General features: G+C 53.9%; 1 protein-coding gene across 1 annotated transcript; it reads right to left on the reverse strand.

Moving 5' to 3' along the window:
• Positions 1-1720: 1720 nt before the first annotated feature.
• Positions 1721-12269, reverse strand: LOC123344940 (zinc finger protein RFP-like). Its single transcript, XM_044981448.1, has 7 exons — positions 11826-12269; positions 9330-9425; positions 8515-8745; positions 6664-6686; positions 5834-5949; positions 3629-3688; positions 1721-2238 (listed from the first exon to the last, which is right to left on the reverse strand). The coding sequence occupies exons 1-7, from the start codon at positions 12240-12242 to the stop codon at positions 1724-1726; spliced, it is 1458 nt and encodes a 485-aa protein (XP_044837383.1). The 5' UTR covers positions 12243-12269; the 3' UTR covers positions 1721-1723.
• Between the last annotated feature and the right edge of the window lie 5513 nt (positions 12270-17782).

Below are 17782 nucleotides of genomic sequence, written 5' to 3' on the forward strand. Positions count from 1 at the left end.
GGGGGCCCCAGGGACCTGGTGCTGTGCCAGCCGCTTCTGAGAGCGGCACGGGGCCTGCGGTACCACGGGGGCCGCCCCGGCCAGGGGAGCAGGGAGACGAAGCAGGAGAGGAGGCAGAAAAGCAGCGAGACAGACGGGAGAACCCTAGGGGACTGTCTGTGACTCCATGTTCAGGCTGTTCTAGTGCTTGAGTGTTCTCACTTGATACCTGGGAGGTGAAGTCTAAATACAGGACACACGACCAGTGGGAGTCTGTGCTCTGGTTTATAACTGTTTGCCCTGAGGTTGGTACTCACGTTCATGAGCTGCTGCACACAGCTTGATGGGAGAACTGAACGTGGGTCTCCCAGGTGCCAGCTGAGTGCTCTCACCATGGGGCTGTTATAAGGCAGGTGATAGCACCAAAACCACCTTCTGCTTCTCTCCCCTCACCCTTTCCTGTGAAGCGAGGCAGGTGCTGACCTCATTCCAGCAAGAAACGCCTTAGGCGCCTGAGCCACCTGACGTCAGATGCTGGGTTCCCGTCTCTGGGTTGCTAAGCAGACATAGATGCCCCTCTGCAGCCCTGATTTAGGCACCTGTCTGTGAGAGGGGGCAGGGCTTAGGACTCCCCTCCCCCCTTGTCGCCTCTCCCATTGCCTAGCTGAGATGGCTCCCCGCCTAGTGAGCTGGCTTTTGTGCATCGCACTGTAAGGTGCCTGTGATGCCCATCCATTGTCTAGGCAGTTTAGACCCCTAACAGCTTTGCAGACTTTGATTTTCTAGTTGCCTACAAATTAAGGACACAGGACAGAGACAGAGCCCCAGCTGGAGCATGACACATCCCAGTAAAACCCAAACTCATCCTAGGGGCACAATATTCCCTGTGGGGGTTGGGGGGGGGCACAACCAAGTCAGGAAGCAAATCCCAGGACTCTGCCACCAGCACCTGCAGCTGGGACAGTAAATTGGAACAAACACAAAGAATCGTTTGTAAAGTTTTATTTACAGTCAGTAACTAAAGGTGGTAAGAAAATGGAGCCGAGAAGGAGCCTTAATAACCACAGCATGGAAAGGAGATTCCCCAACCACTGAAAACAGTTTTTTAATGGCACAACAACAGGACAGTCGTCCCGGAATTAATACAGGGAATTAATGAGTTACGGTCTAACTTTCAGTAACGTGTAATAAATCTCCCCGTCCCGCTCACGTTCCCTTTCCTTTCGTACTGTCCTTTTCTATTCATTATTGTTCTAGCCTCACTTCCTATCCCCTATTTCCCTGTGTCTCTCCTCCCTGTCACAGATCATCCCTCTCGGCTGCTCTCTTCCTTCCCTGATCTTATCCCTTCCCCTCATGCTGATCGCCGCCTGGGAGCCCCCAGTGAGATCTAAGGACACAGATCTGTACAAAAAACTCCTGGCTGCTGCTACTTCTCCCCAAACCTCCAAACCCTGATTGATTCATGCTGTGTCCCTGCCACCCCCACCTCCGCCTGCCTCCTGCCCAGCTGTTAGTTCTGCCCCCTGCCCAGCCCCCACGTCTGCCCCTCAGGGCCCCTCCTGAAGCTTCAGAGGTTCTTCCCCCTCCCATCCCTGGGGCTGCAGAGAGGGAGGGGGAGGTGCTTCCAGGGGCCATAGAGATGAGGCGCCAGAGGCTGGGTAGATGGGAGTCCTCCAAGGTCAGAGAGACTGGGGTCCCTGAGGCTAGAGAGGATTTCCGGTTCCCCCCTCAACTGTGTGTCTCAGGGACACAGTCTGAGCTGGGATCCCAGCCCCACCCAGAACCAGGGTCGGATTCTCCCCCCAGGGATGGAGCCCGGTGGGAAAGTGAAGATCGGGGCCTCGTCACCAGCATCGATAAATGTCACCTGCCCCCGGTCACAGTCCAGACAAACCCGGATCCTGCTGGGGGCCCGGCTCAGGGGCAGGGGGGTCACAGGGGAGGTGAGAGCCCGGAACTGATCCTTCCACTGCTGCACAGCCCAGATCCCCCCCTCAGGGCTATAGCTGATCTCTCCCTTCCTCCCCACAGACTCTCTGGCCACCCCCACAGCCCAGAATGGCCCATCCCCCACCTCCACCTCCCAGTAATGTCTCCCCGGGGTGAATCCCTCACAGCCCAGCACACAGGGCTCAGTGTCAAATCTCTCAGGATTGTTGGGCAGTTGCTGCTGCATGTCTCCCCATCTCACACTTTTCTGATCCTCAGACAGGATGAGGATGGGATGAGCCGTGTCTGGATCCAGAGTCACATTCGCTGGGGGAAGAGAGAATCAGAGCGTTAGGGGCAGAGCTCAGCCCTGGGTGAGGCTGGGACCATTTCTCACACTCCCCAGTGGCCCGTCCTGGCTGGGACAAGCCTGGATCCCAAGGAGCTGCCTCTGTCCTGGGCACTTGAGACTAAGCAGAGGTGTCACTGCAGCTCTGCAGTCTTTGTAATGGCTCCCACTTCATTAGTTTCTCATTTATCACAGAGGCTTCAGCTCCCACATCCCGCTGCTGGTGCTACCCCATTCCCAGCAGCACAGACACAGCCAGGAAGGCGTCAAAAGCTTTTATTGAGGGAGCAGAAGTGGCAGGCACCAGCTTTAAACCCCAGAGGGAAGCTCCCTCCCCTAATGCAGCCTCCAGTCCCAGGCCAGGGAACAGAGAGGAAGGTGCGGCAATGGGGAACAGCCACTTAACACCAGAGAGTAGGAGGTGGCATTGGGTGGGGGAGCCCCATCCCCAGCCCAGAGAGAGGGGAGGAGCTGCCAGCCTCACAGGGAGAGCATCTCCCCAATCTAGGAAGCAGGGAGCAGTTCCAATGGGCAAACCCAGCCCTGCCCAAAGGAAAGGCAGGATATTGGAGAAGAGCGATGGGGAGACCTCCTGACCGGGGTGAAGCTGAGGGATGTGGCAGGGAGCTCTGTTCACGTGTGACTCAGTTAAGAGTGTTTCTGTTCATCAGCGTGGGCATGAACTCAGCACTAAGGGTAGTGTCAGGACTGTTTTTGTGTTCCCGCCCCCTCCATGGCCCTGACCGAGGCCCTGCCCCGTCCAGCCTGGGAGACTTGCCCGCTATGGAGAGCCCCTGACACTCCATCTGCCCTGGAAATGGGTCCGGGGGCTCTCCATAGCGGGCAAGTCTCCCAGGCTGGCCAGGTGGAGGATCCAGGGCTCCCCAGTGCAGTCCCTGGATGGTGTCCAGGTTCTGGCTTCTGGCCTGGCCAGGGCCTCAGGGAAAGAGGAGCAGGGGTGGGGCCACTGAGAGAGTCCAGCACCAGGGAGAGGTTGGTGCCGCGGGAAGGGGCTGCACTACACAGAGAGGATCTGATCAGCTGCCCTGCCCAAAGCACAGACACTGCCTGCCATGCTCCACCCCTGCCAAGGCTTGCAGTGTGTGTGTGGGGGCAACGTGGCCCTCTTCCCCCAAACTATGGCCATGCTGAAAAGTGTCCTGGTCATCCCACCTTTAAAAGTGTGTGGGTGTTGGGGGGGGGGAGACATGGGCCCCTGGATCTCCTTACTGTTTAATGTGTTATTTTTAGGGCTGTGTGTGTCATGGTCGCTGTCAGTTTGGTTGGTAACTTTAGCTACAATCTCATGAAGATGTTTTCTCTGGAATTTTCTCATAATTTAAAGGCAATCTTCACCTGCAGACTCACCCCGTCTGTGTGCTCCAAATGATCCTCCCCTTTTTCTCTCCAATTCAGATGGCAGAGTGTCTTGGGGGAGAAAGGAGAAGAGAGGTGAGATTTCAGACTTTCATATTCATAAGAGCATCCCCGCTCTGAAACAGTTTTATAATTATGACAGAGAAACAGACAGAGAGGCCCAGAGACACACTCAGGTATTTAATATAAAAAGGTCTGAAACCTATTTCCCCTCTCAATCAGGCATCTCTCAGCAATGGAGCCAGCAGCCTTGCAGCCTCACAACTATCCCAGGACACACAATCTGTAAGAGATTTACTTTTCCCTCCTCATCCCCTCCCTCTCTTCAGACTCCAGTTGGTTTGTCTCATTCATTTACTGGCTTTTGTTGTAACCTAGACCCAGAGCCTGGAAAGACTTTGGCATAAAAGTAACGTTACCCACTTGGGTCCCTTTGACACTAACGGGATGTGAAGAGTTTCCTAAATCCTGGCTCTAATTGTGAGCTGTTGGGTCTGTTTACTCAGTGTCTCTACAGAGAGCAGCACGACGGGCCTCATCCTCCATAGGCAGAAATAGAAATAATAGTAAAATTATTTTATCAAGGTGGAAATTGAGGTGGGGGAGGGTTGGCTCAAAGGGGCCGATTCCCCCCCGTAACGGGAAAAGGAGAGGGGAGGGGCTATTTGTGACTCTGCTGTTCAGTGCCTGCAGGGGCCGGTGCAGACCTTGGCACAGGCTGAGGAAGTTTTGAAGCCAGCCAGAGTTACATCCTTAGGACAATGGACCCGGGGTGTTTTAGCCACTGTGCAGAGTGTCAGAGGCCCAACTTTACACTGCCAACATCCCTCTATCTCTCTTCCACCCGCCCTGACCACCCTCACCCCATTCCCAGCCCTCTCAGGAACACGCCTTCTGCCTGCGGCTGCTGGGGAGGAGGCACAAAAGGCCCCTGTGCTGGAGGGATCCCTGATCATGGGGGAGGGGCTTTCTCCTTCTCTACAGCCCATTTGGCCCAAACTAGCTGCAAACGGGACCAGATCTCAGTGATGGGCTGGATCCGCCTTTGAGAAATGTGCCCCATGGCTGGAGATGGGACAGTAGACGGGGAGGGCTCTGAGCTATAGAGAGTTCTTTGCCATGTGTCTGGCTGTTGGGTCTTGCCAAAATGCTCGGTATCCAACTGACCATCATATCTGGGGTGAGGAAGGGATTTCCCCCCAAGTCAGATTGACAGAGAGCCTGGGGATTTTTTTCCTTCCTTACTCTGCAGCGTGGGGCGCGGGTCAGTTGCAGTTTGAAACTAGAGTCAATGGTGGCTTCTCTGTAACTTGTGTAGCGGTGCAGTTACCCTGTTCCTGGGATAAAAGGAGGTAAAAAGTGAAAAGCAGCTGAGGTCGGCTGACTGGGGAGGCAGCCACAGCTGGGGCCACACCCAATTAGGCCACAACTGGCCCTGATCATAGGGCTGGGAGCTAGGCAGGCAAGAGTCTCACTGCAGGGCTGCCTGGGAGCGCAGGGTACCTTACACGGAGCAGGGCTGGGGTGGGGCAGGCAGAGCTGGGGAGCCTGGCAAGTCCCCAGGCTGAGGCCTTGTTAAGGGCCAGGGATGGTACTAGGGCTAGAAAGGCAGTAGGTGCAACCCCCTTGCTAATGATGAGTGGACATTGTGGACTGCAGGCTGCCCCAGAGAAAGGGGGCTAGATGACTGGCAGTAACCACTGAGGCAAGGTCGGTATAGAGGGTTGGGATTCCCCTGGGAGAGGACACCCAGAGTGTGGGGGTACTGCTGTGGGCAGAACCCCAAGGTAAGGGGCACTGGGGTCCAGGAGGGAAATGGAGGGGCCTGAGTCAGGAGAGACACTGGCCAGCAGTGGGCGCTCTGGAGCGGGAAAGCTAATTCCCTGACTGACCAGCAGGAGGCGCCGCACTGCTGAGTGCTCAACCAGTTACACTTGAAGTTTTAAAATCATGTTTTGAGGACTTCAGTAACTTGGCCAGAGGTTAGGGGTCGATTGCAGGAGTGGGTGGGTGAGATTCTGTGGCCTGCAGTGTGCAGTTGGTCAGACTGGATGATCATGATGGTCCCGTCTGGCCTTAAAGTCTTTGAGTCATTTCTTAATTTAACAGCATCATCTAAGTGTGAACCAATTGATCAGCACCATTCTCTTCTCAGAGGCTCATCCCAATTTCCATTCCTAGATCCCTTCTAGGTACCTTTGAACTTCCCCAGAATCTCCATTAGCACAATCGTTTTCTGGGGGAAACTACTGACTCGCTCTTCCTGTTCAGGAGAAATCTCCTCTGGCTGCTGGAACTTCCCCTTCTCACACCTGGAGGGAAACAATTTCATGTGATTATATTTTACTGTGTGACTCATTATAAGTTCTGGCTAGTGAGTCGCTGCTCTAATGGGCCTGGAGTTAGAATTCCTCGACTTCTCCCAGCCTCAGAGCAGGTGCAACATAACTCAGGGCCAAGCAACCTTCCCTTCAAAGGTCATTAATATTCTTCAACTCTGGTCTGGAGAGACCAGCTCTGGGGACAAAAGGGGAATTGAGTCTCCATGGCCAATTCGCTCCTAGGCCTCCATGCTCTGAGGGTCAGGAGGTTCCCAGGTGAAGTGCTGTAGAAATCTGCCTCTAGGAACTAGACTGAGACACCAACTCCCCCTTCCCCAGCTCATTTCTCAGGTCTCCAAACAGCCCTCAGATGGGGAAAGGCTCTTGAAAACTACTGCCCTGGGCTGAATAGTGACCAGGACCCAGCAGTGACAGGCCCATAGTCCATCTCCACAATCCTGAAGCTGCCAGTCAGCCAGGGATGTGACATCTCTACGGAATACTTGAGGTCAGTCCTTGCCACTGACTGGAGAATTCCAGAGTCTTCTGTACAAGAGTGAGCACCCCAGGATGAAGTGATCAGAGAGATTTGTATCCAACACGTGATCTCCCCACACATTTTGCTGTAGAGCCCTGGGGAAATGCAGTGCTACCCTCATGATCAAGCTCTTTCCCAGCATTGTGGAGTGTGAGGGAGCCACATACCTGCTCAAGGTGGTTCTGACATCCTAGAGGAAAGAGAGACAAAAGAATTTCAGTCCTCTCTGACACACACACACACACAGGGGATCCCAGGGAAGGGGTTTAGGAAGTATGGGGGAAGAGCCCCTGCCCTGGCCCCAGGGCCATTGATTCCCTGAGCTAATGGGGCTTTTCCATCTTTCATATCCCTGTGACTCTGCTAAGAATAATACTCACTCAGATGTCAGCAATGCACATGCCGAGTTACACTGAGATCTCCGACTACTGGACTCCAGTGCTTATGATTCAGCAGCCCACTTCTCCCTCTGTGGGGTTCTGGCATGTTTCTAATGATGAGTGCGGGTTTCCAATTGTCCCTGGGGGTGCTCAACCCCATGCCCCACCTCCACTCCAAACCTTTCCCCAGTGCCACACCCCAACCCAACTCTTCCCCCTCCCACTCAACCTGCACCCTGTCTCTTCCTCGTCTCCTCTTGTGAGCTGCCATAAATATAAAGGAAAGAGTAACATAAAATACCTAAAAAAAACAGGAGTACTTGTGGCACCTTAAAGACTAACAAATTTATTTTAGCATGAGCTTTCGTGAGCTAAAGCTCACTTCTTCAGATGCATAGAATGGAACACACAGACAGGAGATATTTATACATACAGAGAACATGAAAAGGTGGAAGTATGCATACCAACAGGCAGAGTCTAATCAATCTCTGTATGTATAAATATCTCCTGTCTGTGTGTTCCATTCTATGCATCCGAAGAAGTGAGCTTTAGCTCACGAAAGCTCATGCTAAAATAAATTTGTTAGTCTTTAAGGTGCCACAAGTACTCCTGTTTTTTTTGCGGATACAGACTAACACGGCTGCTACTATAAAATACCTACTTGCAGCTGTACTGAATCACTTTAGCTCTAAGGGGTTAAGAAGCTCAGATAACCTGGTTGGCTCCTGACCAGAAGGACCGATAAGGAAATAAGCTACTTTCAAATCTGGTGGGTTGCGGGAGGTTTTGTTTGGGCTCTGTTTGTTTGTTCCCTCTCCTGATACAGAGATAGACCAAGCAGGGACAACATCTCCTGAAAACCTACCTGAAATGATCCATCTAAGATTACAAAAATTCTAACTAAGGCAAGGAAATGCATTAGGTTATTTTTTTGTTTTAGCTTGTGAATTTTCCCTATGCGAAGAGGTAGTTTTAGTCCTGTTTTTGTAACTGTGAAGCTGAGTCCAGAGGGGAGTCCTCTGTGTTTGAAATCTTTTTATTACCCTGTAAAGTTACCTTCCATCCTGATTTTGCAGGTGTGATTTTTGTACTTTTTTCTTTATAATAAAGTTCTTCTTTAAAGAACCTGATTGATTTTAGTGTCCTAAAGATAAAGGTCTGGTCTGTACTTACATTAAAGGCAATTGGTCGGTATATTATTCTCAAGCCTCCCCAGGAAAGGGGGTGAAGGGGCTTGGGGGGATATTTTGGGGGAATAGGGATTCCAGGTGACCCATCTCTGAATTTTTGTTTAAATCACTTGGTGGTGGCAGCAAGGACAAGGAAAGGAATTTGTGCCTTGGGGAAGTTTTTAACCTAAGATGATGGAATATAAGATTAGGGGGTCTTTCATGTGGGTCCCCACATCTGTCCCCCAGAGTTCAAAGTGGGGAGGGAATCCTAACCTGAGCACACTCCCTCCCCGCTCCTCCCCCTCCCTCCCAGCATCTCCTGCACACAGTGGATCAGCTGATTGCAGCAGGCAGATGGTGCTGGAAGAAGGGGGAGGAGTTGATCGGCAGGGCTGACGGTGGGGAGCACTGAGGGGGAGAGCTGGCTGTCCTGGAGCACCCACCTATGTTTCTCATTCAGTCTCACCTGTAGGAATTCACTCGCTGGCTTCTGACACTTCCCCTCCAGCTCACTGATCAGCTCACTCAGACGGGAAATCTGCTCGGAGAGTTTACTGACATTTTCATTCTGGATCCTCACAATCTCCTTGTCCAGCTCCTCCAGCTGGGCCAGCAGGAGTCGCTCTTGTTCCTCCAGGAACTGCTGCAATTGCTGAAATTCAGACACAATCTTCTGCCTCTCGGTTTGTGTTTGTTTCTGTATGAAATAGGGCAAGGGTTGGTCAGGGACATGGATGTAGCCCAGGGTCCTTTCATGGAGAGCTGAGTGTGCAGGAGGGTGATTTTCTTTGAAAATCCTAAGATCTCTGACATTTGACTCTACCCTGTGGGTACTAGGCAGGGGATTCTCTCACACCTTCCCTTTTGGCCCCTGTATCTCTGTGAAAGGGATGTTTCTCTGTCAGTCATGGTCAGCATCTTCTGTTATTTATGGTCTGTGGAAATTCAGACCCAGAGCAGCAGGAGGCAGGACTCAGCACTACACTGACTGAGACGTCAGCGGAGTTAAAAGAAACAAATTTTTTAAAAATGCACAAAATGTCTAGACACAGAGGACAAGCACTTCACGGGGACATTTATGTGAATTCAGGCAAGCCACGAGGGCTACTCATCAACTGAAATGAAAGCTTAGGGCTTGTCTACACATGAATCAAACCCAGCAATCCGTGATCATGGAGAAACACACACAAGTCCATGTTCACGTAGACCACACAGGAGTCTGCCTCCTAACAGACCTCCCACTGCCAGTCCCACAGCTGGTTCATAACAACAGGCACCTACCAGATATTCCCGGCAATTCCTCTCTCCAGTTGCTTTCAATCCCAGCAGCTTTTCTCTCTCTTCCCTCAGAGTTTTCAAATGGGCCTGGATTCTTTCCTGAAGAAACAGAAATGATTTGGGAGGTTTTATCTGGATAGTTGAGAGGTGCTTGGAAGTGGGTGTTTTTGCACCCAAAACCCAAGATGACTGTGGTTCTAATCGCTTTGCGACATCAGGACCACCAAGGTGATGAAACCTCATTAATGGAAACTGGGAGCGTGTCACATTCAGACTCGTTACCAATTCTGGTTCAGTGTTTTTAGTAATTAGCAAGAGATCTCAATTATACCCAAGCTTTACTGGTATTTGTGAACTGATTAATGGTACAGAGCATAACAGGGCACTGGAGTCACATGGGGGTGAATCAATAAACCTGTTTTTTGAAGGTTTAACAAACAAAGTGATACAAATCTCAGAAGCCACCAGGGTTTAAATATGGGCTGGGATTTCAGCCCTGAAGCCCTGGGGCTGCACTGGTTGGGGAGAGCTGGTCTAAGCACCAGGGCAAAACTCGTGAGATGTCGGGAGGCCATTCGTCTGGTTTGAAGCTGCACAGTCCAGTTTTGTGGAGCACTGTCCCTGTCCTGCAGGGACTCAGCACTGGACATGGCTTTGTCTGGTGCAAAAGGGAGAGGAGGAGACTGAGGCTGCAGGAGGACACCCGTGAGGGTGGGGGCAGGGCTGGGGTGGCACCTTCATGCGGAATGATGCAGGCAGGTGGCACACTGGAAAAAATGGTGGTGGGGTCTACAGAGGGTGACTGATACTGGTGAGGACGGGCCCATGCAGGCAGGTGTGAGGGTGTCCCGTGTTCTGGGGATGCCTCAGTGACCTCCCTAATTAGACATGATGCAGATTTGTATAAAGGACGGGTTGGGGGTTGCCCCCAGTGCTGCCCTAACCCCTCTCCATGGCAATGCCCCCTGGGCAGGTACCCCACGGTCCCATTCCCTGGTAAAGATCCCGGAAGCAGTGCATTCTGGGAGATTTCAAAAGGCTGCCTGGTGGGACTAATGGAACCACTCTGGCTGGTCCTTGCCCACGTACACAACAGAGCAGGTCAGACTGGCACCGGTCAGCTCCAGCTTGGGGTTGGTTTTGCTACAACCCAGTGAAATCCCAGCGGTACTTGGCATGGACCTGAGCTTTCTGGAGTCCTTTTGTGTGCGGACGGAAGGTGCTCGGGGTCCCACACAGCGTTTAGCCCAGTGATCTCCTCTAGTGCAGGCCGGCAGCATCTGAGTTTAACCCCTCGTGGAGCAGCACAGGAGTTCAGAATCCCAGTGAGAAACCTCCTCTCCCTGGTGGGCCTGGGTCCTTTATCAAGGCGTCTCTCCCTCCTAACGGAGACACTTCATCACTGGGTGGGGCTGATGCTAAGATGGCAGCATGGCAAAGTGGTTTGGGTCTTGGACTGGGTCTGGGGAGATCTGGGTTCTATGCTAAGCTCTGTCACTGACACGCTCGGTGACTATGCAAAACTCACTGCCCCGCTTTGTGCCTCAGTTTCCCTTCCCATCTTTTGTCTAGCTAGACCAGTGGTCACCTACCAATCGGTTGTGATCAACTAGTTGATCCTGGAGATTCTCCCAGTCGATCGCAATCTCTGGGAGCTGTGCGGCACTCCCAGAAGGGGCCAGCATGCCCCTGCAGCCTGGGGTGAGGGCAGGGTTCTCTTCACAGGGCTCCTGCCTGCAAGCACCGCCCCCGCAGCTCCTATTGGCCAGAAACGGGGAACTGTGGCCAATGGGAGCTGCGGGAGTGGTTCCTGCAGAGAGGGGCAGCGTGTGCAGCCACATGCTCCCCTCCAGGGGCCACAGGGGCACATTGGCCCCTTCCAGGAGTGGCGCAGGGTCGGGACAGGCAGGGAGCCTGCGTTAGCCCCACTGCACTACTGACCGGGAACCACCTGAGGTAAGTCAGTGCTACCCAGCTGGAGCCAGCTTCCCTCACCCCCTCCTGCCCCCCAACCCCCTAATCCAGCCCTGACCCTCCTCCCAGAGCCAGCACCCTGTGCCCTCACCTGCACCCCAACCCTCTGCCCCAGCCTGGAGCCCCCTCCTGCACCCCAACCGCCTGCCCCAGGCTCAGCCCAGAGCCCCCTCCCAGACTGTAAACCCCTCGGCCCCAGCCCAGAGCCCACACCCCCACCGGAATCCCAACCTCCTGCCACAGACCAGTGAACGTGAGTGAGGGTGGGGGAGAGCAAGCAATGGAGGGGGGGGGGATGGAGTGAGCGGTACTTCGGGCGGGGGGTGTAGATCCTGCTTTCAAGATTTGATATTTTGCCTGTTGCCATGCTGCCAGATCATTAATTTCGTTATAGCATCTCCCCACACAATGAAGACTTTACAGAGCTGAATGATGAGTCACACCCGTGACAGGGAACTGTCAGTGAAATTAGCCTGTAATTAAAACCCCAAAGTTAACCAATTAAATTTGACAGCAATTCCCTACCTTGTACTCCTGGGCAGCCTCCTGGATGGGAACCACCGTGTGAGCGCGGTGAGTCCGGGACTCTCTGCAGATCACACAGATGGGGGTTTGATCCTCTTCACAGAACAGTTTCAGAGCCTCCTGGTGTTCCCCGCACACCCCGTCCCCTCCTGCTCCCTTTGCTGCCTGTAAACTCAACCGCTTGACGAGTTCTACGACATTTGCCAGCTGCCTGTTGGGTCTGAGGTTTCCCTGTTGCACAGTTTCTCTGCACTGAGGGCAGGAGGCGGCTGTATCGGATCCCTCCCAGCACTGGCTGATGCAGGCTCGGCAGAAATTGTGCCCACACTCCACACTGACAGGTTCTGTGAAATATTCCAGACAGACGGGACATGTTGCTTCCTCCTGGAGTCTTTCCACGGGGTTCTCTGCAGCCATGGCTCCCTCTGGATAGTGGATCAGGGTTAGTTTCAATTTCCTGAATTCACACTCTGCCCCGCCTGCAGCAGCAATGGGGTGTTTCCTTGCCTGAAAATGACTCAGGGCTTGGCTACACTTGAAAATTGCAGCGCTGGGATTTACAGCGCTGGTCGTGCAGCCGTGTAGGGACAGCGCTGGTGTGTGGCCACACTGACAACTACCAGCGCTGCAGTGTGGCCACACTTGCAGCATTTGCAGCGCTGTATTGAGAGGTGCATTGTGGGCAGCTATCCCACAGAGCACCTCGTCCCATTTTGGCGCTGTGGGTTGTGGGAAGGGGACGGAAGGGTGCAGGTCATTCCGCTTCCTGTCCCAATGGCCCGTGGTGCATCGCTTCACATCCCAGCATTCACAGTTTTTCCGGCCACGTTTGGCGCCATTGTGAGTCTCTTTCTGCTTTTTACTCTCTGTCTGTGAATCGCGATTTCTGTGGGAAATGGAGCCCAAGCTGCTGAGGACTGTGCTGATGAGTGTCGCCAGCACAACACGTTTGGCAGTTGAGCTATTCCTTCAGCTCCAAAGTGACAGTGAGGAGTCCGACGATGATATCGATATCGAGTCGCCTGCCGCGTGTGACACTACAGTGCTTGTGGCATGCACGGAAATGCTCAGCACCGTTGAACGCTGCTTTTGGGCTCGGGAAACAAGCACTGAGTGGTGGGATCACATCGTCGTGGAAGTCTGGAATGACGAGCAGTGGCTGCAGAACTTTCGTATGAGAAAAGCCACTTTCATGGGACTGTGTGCTGAGCTTGCCCCCACCCTGCAGCACAAGGACACGAGATTGAGAGCTGCCCTGATGGTGGAAAAGCGGGTGGCTATTGCTATCTGGAAGCTGGCAACTCCAGACAGCTACCGGTCAGTCGGGAACCAGTTTGGAGTGGGAAAGTCGACCGTTGGAATCGTGTTGATGCAAGTTTGCAGGGCAATTAATCGCATCCTGTTAAGAAGGACCGTGACTCTGGGGAACATGCAGGACATTGTGGATGGTTTTGCACAAATGGGTTTCCCTAACTGTGGAGGAGCGATAGATGGGACGCATATTCCTATTCTGGCACCCCCCCCCACCTAGCATCTGAGTACATTAATCGCAAGGGGTATTTCTCTATGGTTCTCCAGGCGCTTGTGGATCACCGTGGGCGTTTCATTGACATTTACACAGGCTGGCCTTGAAAGGTGCATGATGCACGCATCTTTCGGAACAGTGGCCTGTTCAGGAAGATGCAGGCAGGGACTTATTTGCCAGACAGGAAGATCACAGTAGGGGACGTCGAAATGCCCATTGTGATCCTTGGAGACCCCACTTACCCATTACTGCCTTGGCTCATGAAACCGTATACAGGGAAGCTTGACAGGAGCAAGGACCGGTTCAACTACAGGCTGAGCCGGTGCCGAATGACTGTGGAGTGTGCTTTTGGGCGTTTAAAAGCCTGCTGGAGGTTCCTGTATGGGAAGCTAGACTTGGGGGAAAGCAGCATCCCCGCGGTTATATCCGCATGCTGTACCCTCCATAATATTTGTGAAGGGAAGGGTGAAACATTCAGTCAGGCATGGACCACTGAGGTTCAAGTCCTGGAGGCTGAATATGCACAGCCAGAGAGCAGGGCTAATAGAGAGGCCCAGCACAGGGCTACAAGGATTAGGGATGCCTTGAGGGAAGAATTTGAGGCTGAAAGCCAACAGTAATGTTTGCTGCCTTGCATGGGAGTGAAGTGCAGTGGTTACACTGTTAGGATTCTATTATCCCTAACATGATTTGCAGTGACTGTTTCTTTACTGGAATAAGGTATATTTCACTATAATAAAGACTGTTTTCAAAGCCAAGATTTATTTTATTGAAAAGAAAAAAACTTCATTGACAGACACACAACATTTCAGGAACCTAAAAGGTCAGGGGGGTGGGTTGGTGAACTGTACAGTCACAGGTTTGCATATGTCCTGTCTGCAGTGCTGTGGAATGGCTGCTGCACTTCAGGGTGCATATACTGCATGGTGATGGGGGTTGAGTGCAGAGGGTAAGGGTCATAGTTCTCAGGGCTGGTTGGTGAACGTACAGGTGTTGGAGGCAGCTGGTGGTGGTAAGAACCTGGATGCTGGGGAAGGGAGGTTTGAGCTGACATTGGGGCACAAGGGGAAACGCTGGGGGCGGGGGGGGCGGGGGAGTAGCACGGTAGTGCTCTGCTTGCATGGCTACGAGTGACTCGATAGAGTCCGCTTGGCGCGACAGGATGCTTAGCAGCTGCTCTGTGCTTTTCCTCCTGTCCACTGCGTTTCTCTGGCGGATCCTGCTTTCCCTCTGGCGGATCCTGCTTTCCCTTTCTCTCCACTCCTGCAGCTGTTTACTCTCTCGAGCAGAGTGATCAATAACTGTTTTCAGCATGTCTTCCTTGGTTTTTCGCGGCTTTTTCCTCAGATTCTGTGGTCTCTGTGCTGTGGTAGATCTGGGCAGTCCAGCAGTCAAGGTCACTTCTTGAAGGCAAAAATGGCAACATTTAACAGGGTAGCATTGTTCATTATCTCATCCAAACAGTAATTCCCACACACTGAAGGAGTTTTCAGTGTTCACTTTAGCATTCTTTTCCCATACCAAATAAAACCACACATAACAAAACAGGAGCCACGAAATGGTGAGTAAGGGGTACTGAGATTGCTTCAGGGCTGTGCAGGGGTTTCTGTGCGTTGGGGACAGCAAACAGCTACAGGGGGGATCTGCACTAAACACTCTCCCAACATTTTCCACAGGAGTTACTCCTGGAAGATATCTCCCTGCTGCGGGTCACCAGGGAAGAGCGGGAAGGTCTTCTACAGCAATGCGGATTCCGCCCTGGCCCCTATGCAGCTTGCCTGTGTGCAGCAATGGTCCCCCCACCCCTCGCGGCACAGTGGCGCGGACGTGTTAGCCTGACTGGGACAAGGACCACAGTGGCTCTCCCTATAAACCTGCGCAGGCACATTGCCCACGCTCTGGCTGAAACTTTTGAGGAGATTACTGCAGCCGATTACCACGACGTGATAGACCACATCAGTGGGCTATTCCACATCTAGGCATGCATGCATGCAGCCCTAACCCCCCCTCTTCTCCCGAAACATTTCCACCCTGAAAATAAAAGCCGCTTACTGGTAACCCGCTCCTCTGCTTGTCCTTCAGCAAGTGCTGGCTGCTGCGATTGGCTACCTTCCTCCTGGCTTGAGAAGAGCTCCTGGCTGCATGCCTCCTGGGACTCTGGGGTGTCTTCCCCCATCCCAGTAGCTTCACTCGTGGTTTCCCCCATCCCCCCTCCTCCTCCTCCTCCTGCTGCTCATGTCTCCCACCCTGCTCAGAAGTGTCCACCGTGGTCCTCGGATTGGCAGTGGGGTCACCCCCAAGTATCACATCCATCTCCCTGTAAAAACGGCAGGTCGGGGGGGCAGCGCCAGAGCGGCGGTTTCCCTCGCGGGCTTTGTAATAGGCACTCCGCAGCTCCTTTACTTTAACCCTGCATTGCAGCGTGTCCTGCTCATGGCCCCTATCCAGCATGGCTCTTGATACCTGGGCAAAGGTATCATAATTCCTACGGCTGGAGCGCAGCTGGGACTGCACAGCTTCCTCCCCCCAAACACTAATGAGGTCCAGCAACTTGCCATTGCTCCATGCTGGGGCTCGTTTGCCACGTGGAGGCATGGTCACCTGGAAAGATTAACTGATTGCACTCCACACCTGGCTGCAGCAAACAGGAAGGGGATTTTTTAAATTCCCAGGGCATTTAAAGGGTGGGTCACCTGAGGGGCCAGAGCAGTAGAGTACAAACTGATGAGCAGAGTGGCTGAACAGGAATTCTGGGACATCTCCTAATACCCTGGAGGCCAATAACAGCGCTGGTGTGTGTCCACACTTGACGAGCAGCGCTGGATCACCAGCGCTGTACTCGCTACACCCCAACCAGACCAGGTGTTCAGCCAGCGCTGCAGCCAGGGAGTTGCAGCGCTGGATGTGCCTTGCAGGTGTGGACGGTTACTAATTGCAGTGCTGGAAAGCCTCCACCAGCGCTGCAACTTTCAAGTGTAGCCAAGCCCTGAGTTCCTTGACGTTTATGTGAAGGGTCAGGTCCTGCAGAGAGCACAGGCCTTGGGTCTGAAAATTCCCCTCATGGGCCCCCCAGCCCAGGTCTGATGCATCGGACACCAGCTCCAACAATGGGGCCCTGTCCCTGAACAGGGCCCTTTGGAGCATGTTGCTTGGGGCGTACCACCACCGCAGGGTGGTGAGCACTGAGTTTGGCACGGTGAGGACCTAGTCCTCCTGCGGGATGGAGGGGGGCAAGGTCACAATCAGGTCGTCCGGACGGGGCGAGGAGGCCGGTGCGGTGCTTTGGGTGTTGGCTGGCACTGGAGGATCCACCACCTGGTTGGACTCTGGCACGGTACTGAGGACACGGGTCCCACCGATTCCTTTCCTGGTGGTGTAGTGGAGGCCGACAGGGCTTCCAATGCCTTGGCCACCGAGCGAGCCCACATTTGGGGGCTGCACCGGAGGCCATGGTGACCACTGGTACCACTGGGCTGGCAATGATGCTCAGTGCCATCACACTTGCTGCAGCACCGACGGATCTGGCTGTTCGAGTTGGCTAGCCTGGCCTGTAGATGAAAGGCCGTGAGCAGAGGCTGGGCTGGCATATAACTCGCTGCTGTTTCTGGACTGGGAGTAGAGGTGGCGTCGGGATCTGCGTCGGCCACAGGACCACGATCTCGATGCGGGGGAACGGCACCAACGGTAATAGCTGCTCCGTGATCGACGGGCGGACCTACGACAGCGGGACGCCGGCGATCGACACCCAGGGCTACGATGCCTTGGCAGAGACTTGGAGCGGGAGTCCGAGTGGGAACAGCATCTACGATCGTGCTGCGACCAACTGCAGTACCTCCTTCGAGATGAGGACCGCTGGCGACCTCTGCCACAGTCTCGTCGATATTTGCTCTGCGAAGAGGAGCGCTGCCAGGAGTCTGGCCGGCGTTGAGAGTGATCGACAATGGACTGGGCCCTGAACGGTCGCTGGGCAGTGAGTGGTGTCGGGAAAGTTCCCGAGACCGAGACCAGTATCGGGCCGGTGGCGACTGCGGCGATCCCAGCGGTGGCTTGCCTCTGGAGCATGGGGCAGCTCCCCTTCTACCGCGCCAGCCAGGCACCAATTCAGGCAGGGCCGGATCTAGGCACCAGCCCTCCAAGCATGTGCTTGGGGCGTCACTTTCTAAGGGGCGGCAAAATCCACCCCCCCTCCCTTTTTTTTTTGTTTTTTTGCTTGGAGTGACAAAAAGCCACTCGCCCTGTCAGCACACGAGCTGGGATCCGCGTCCCCTGCCCAGCCTGGCGGCGCCCTGCCCAGCCCACTCGGGCAGGGAAACGCCGCGCTGCCCTGGGGAGACTCAGAGCGGCAGCAGCAGCAGGACCCCTCCCCCCTCCCTGCATCCCAGGTCCCGCTTCCCTCCCTCCTCGGCTCCTCACACACTCTGGGAGCCCCTCT

This window comes from Mauremys mutica, chromosome 12 (genome assembly GCF_020497125.1).
Source record: "Mauremys mutica isolate MM-2020 ecotype Southern chromosome 12, ASM2049712v1, whole genome shotgun sequence".
Classification (NCBI taxonomy): Eukaryota; Metazoa; Chordata; order Testudines; family Geoemydidae; genus Mauremys; species Mauremys mutica.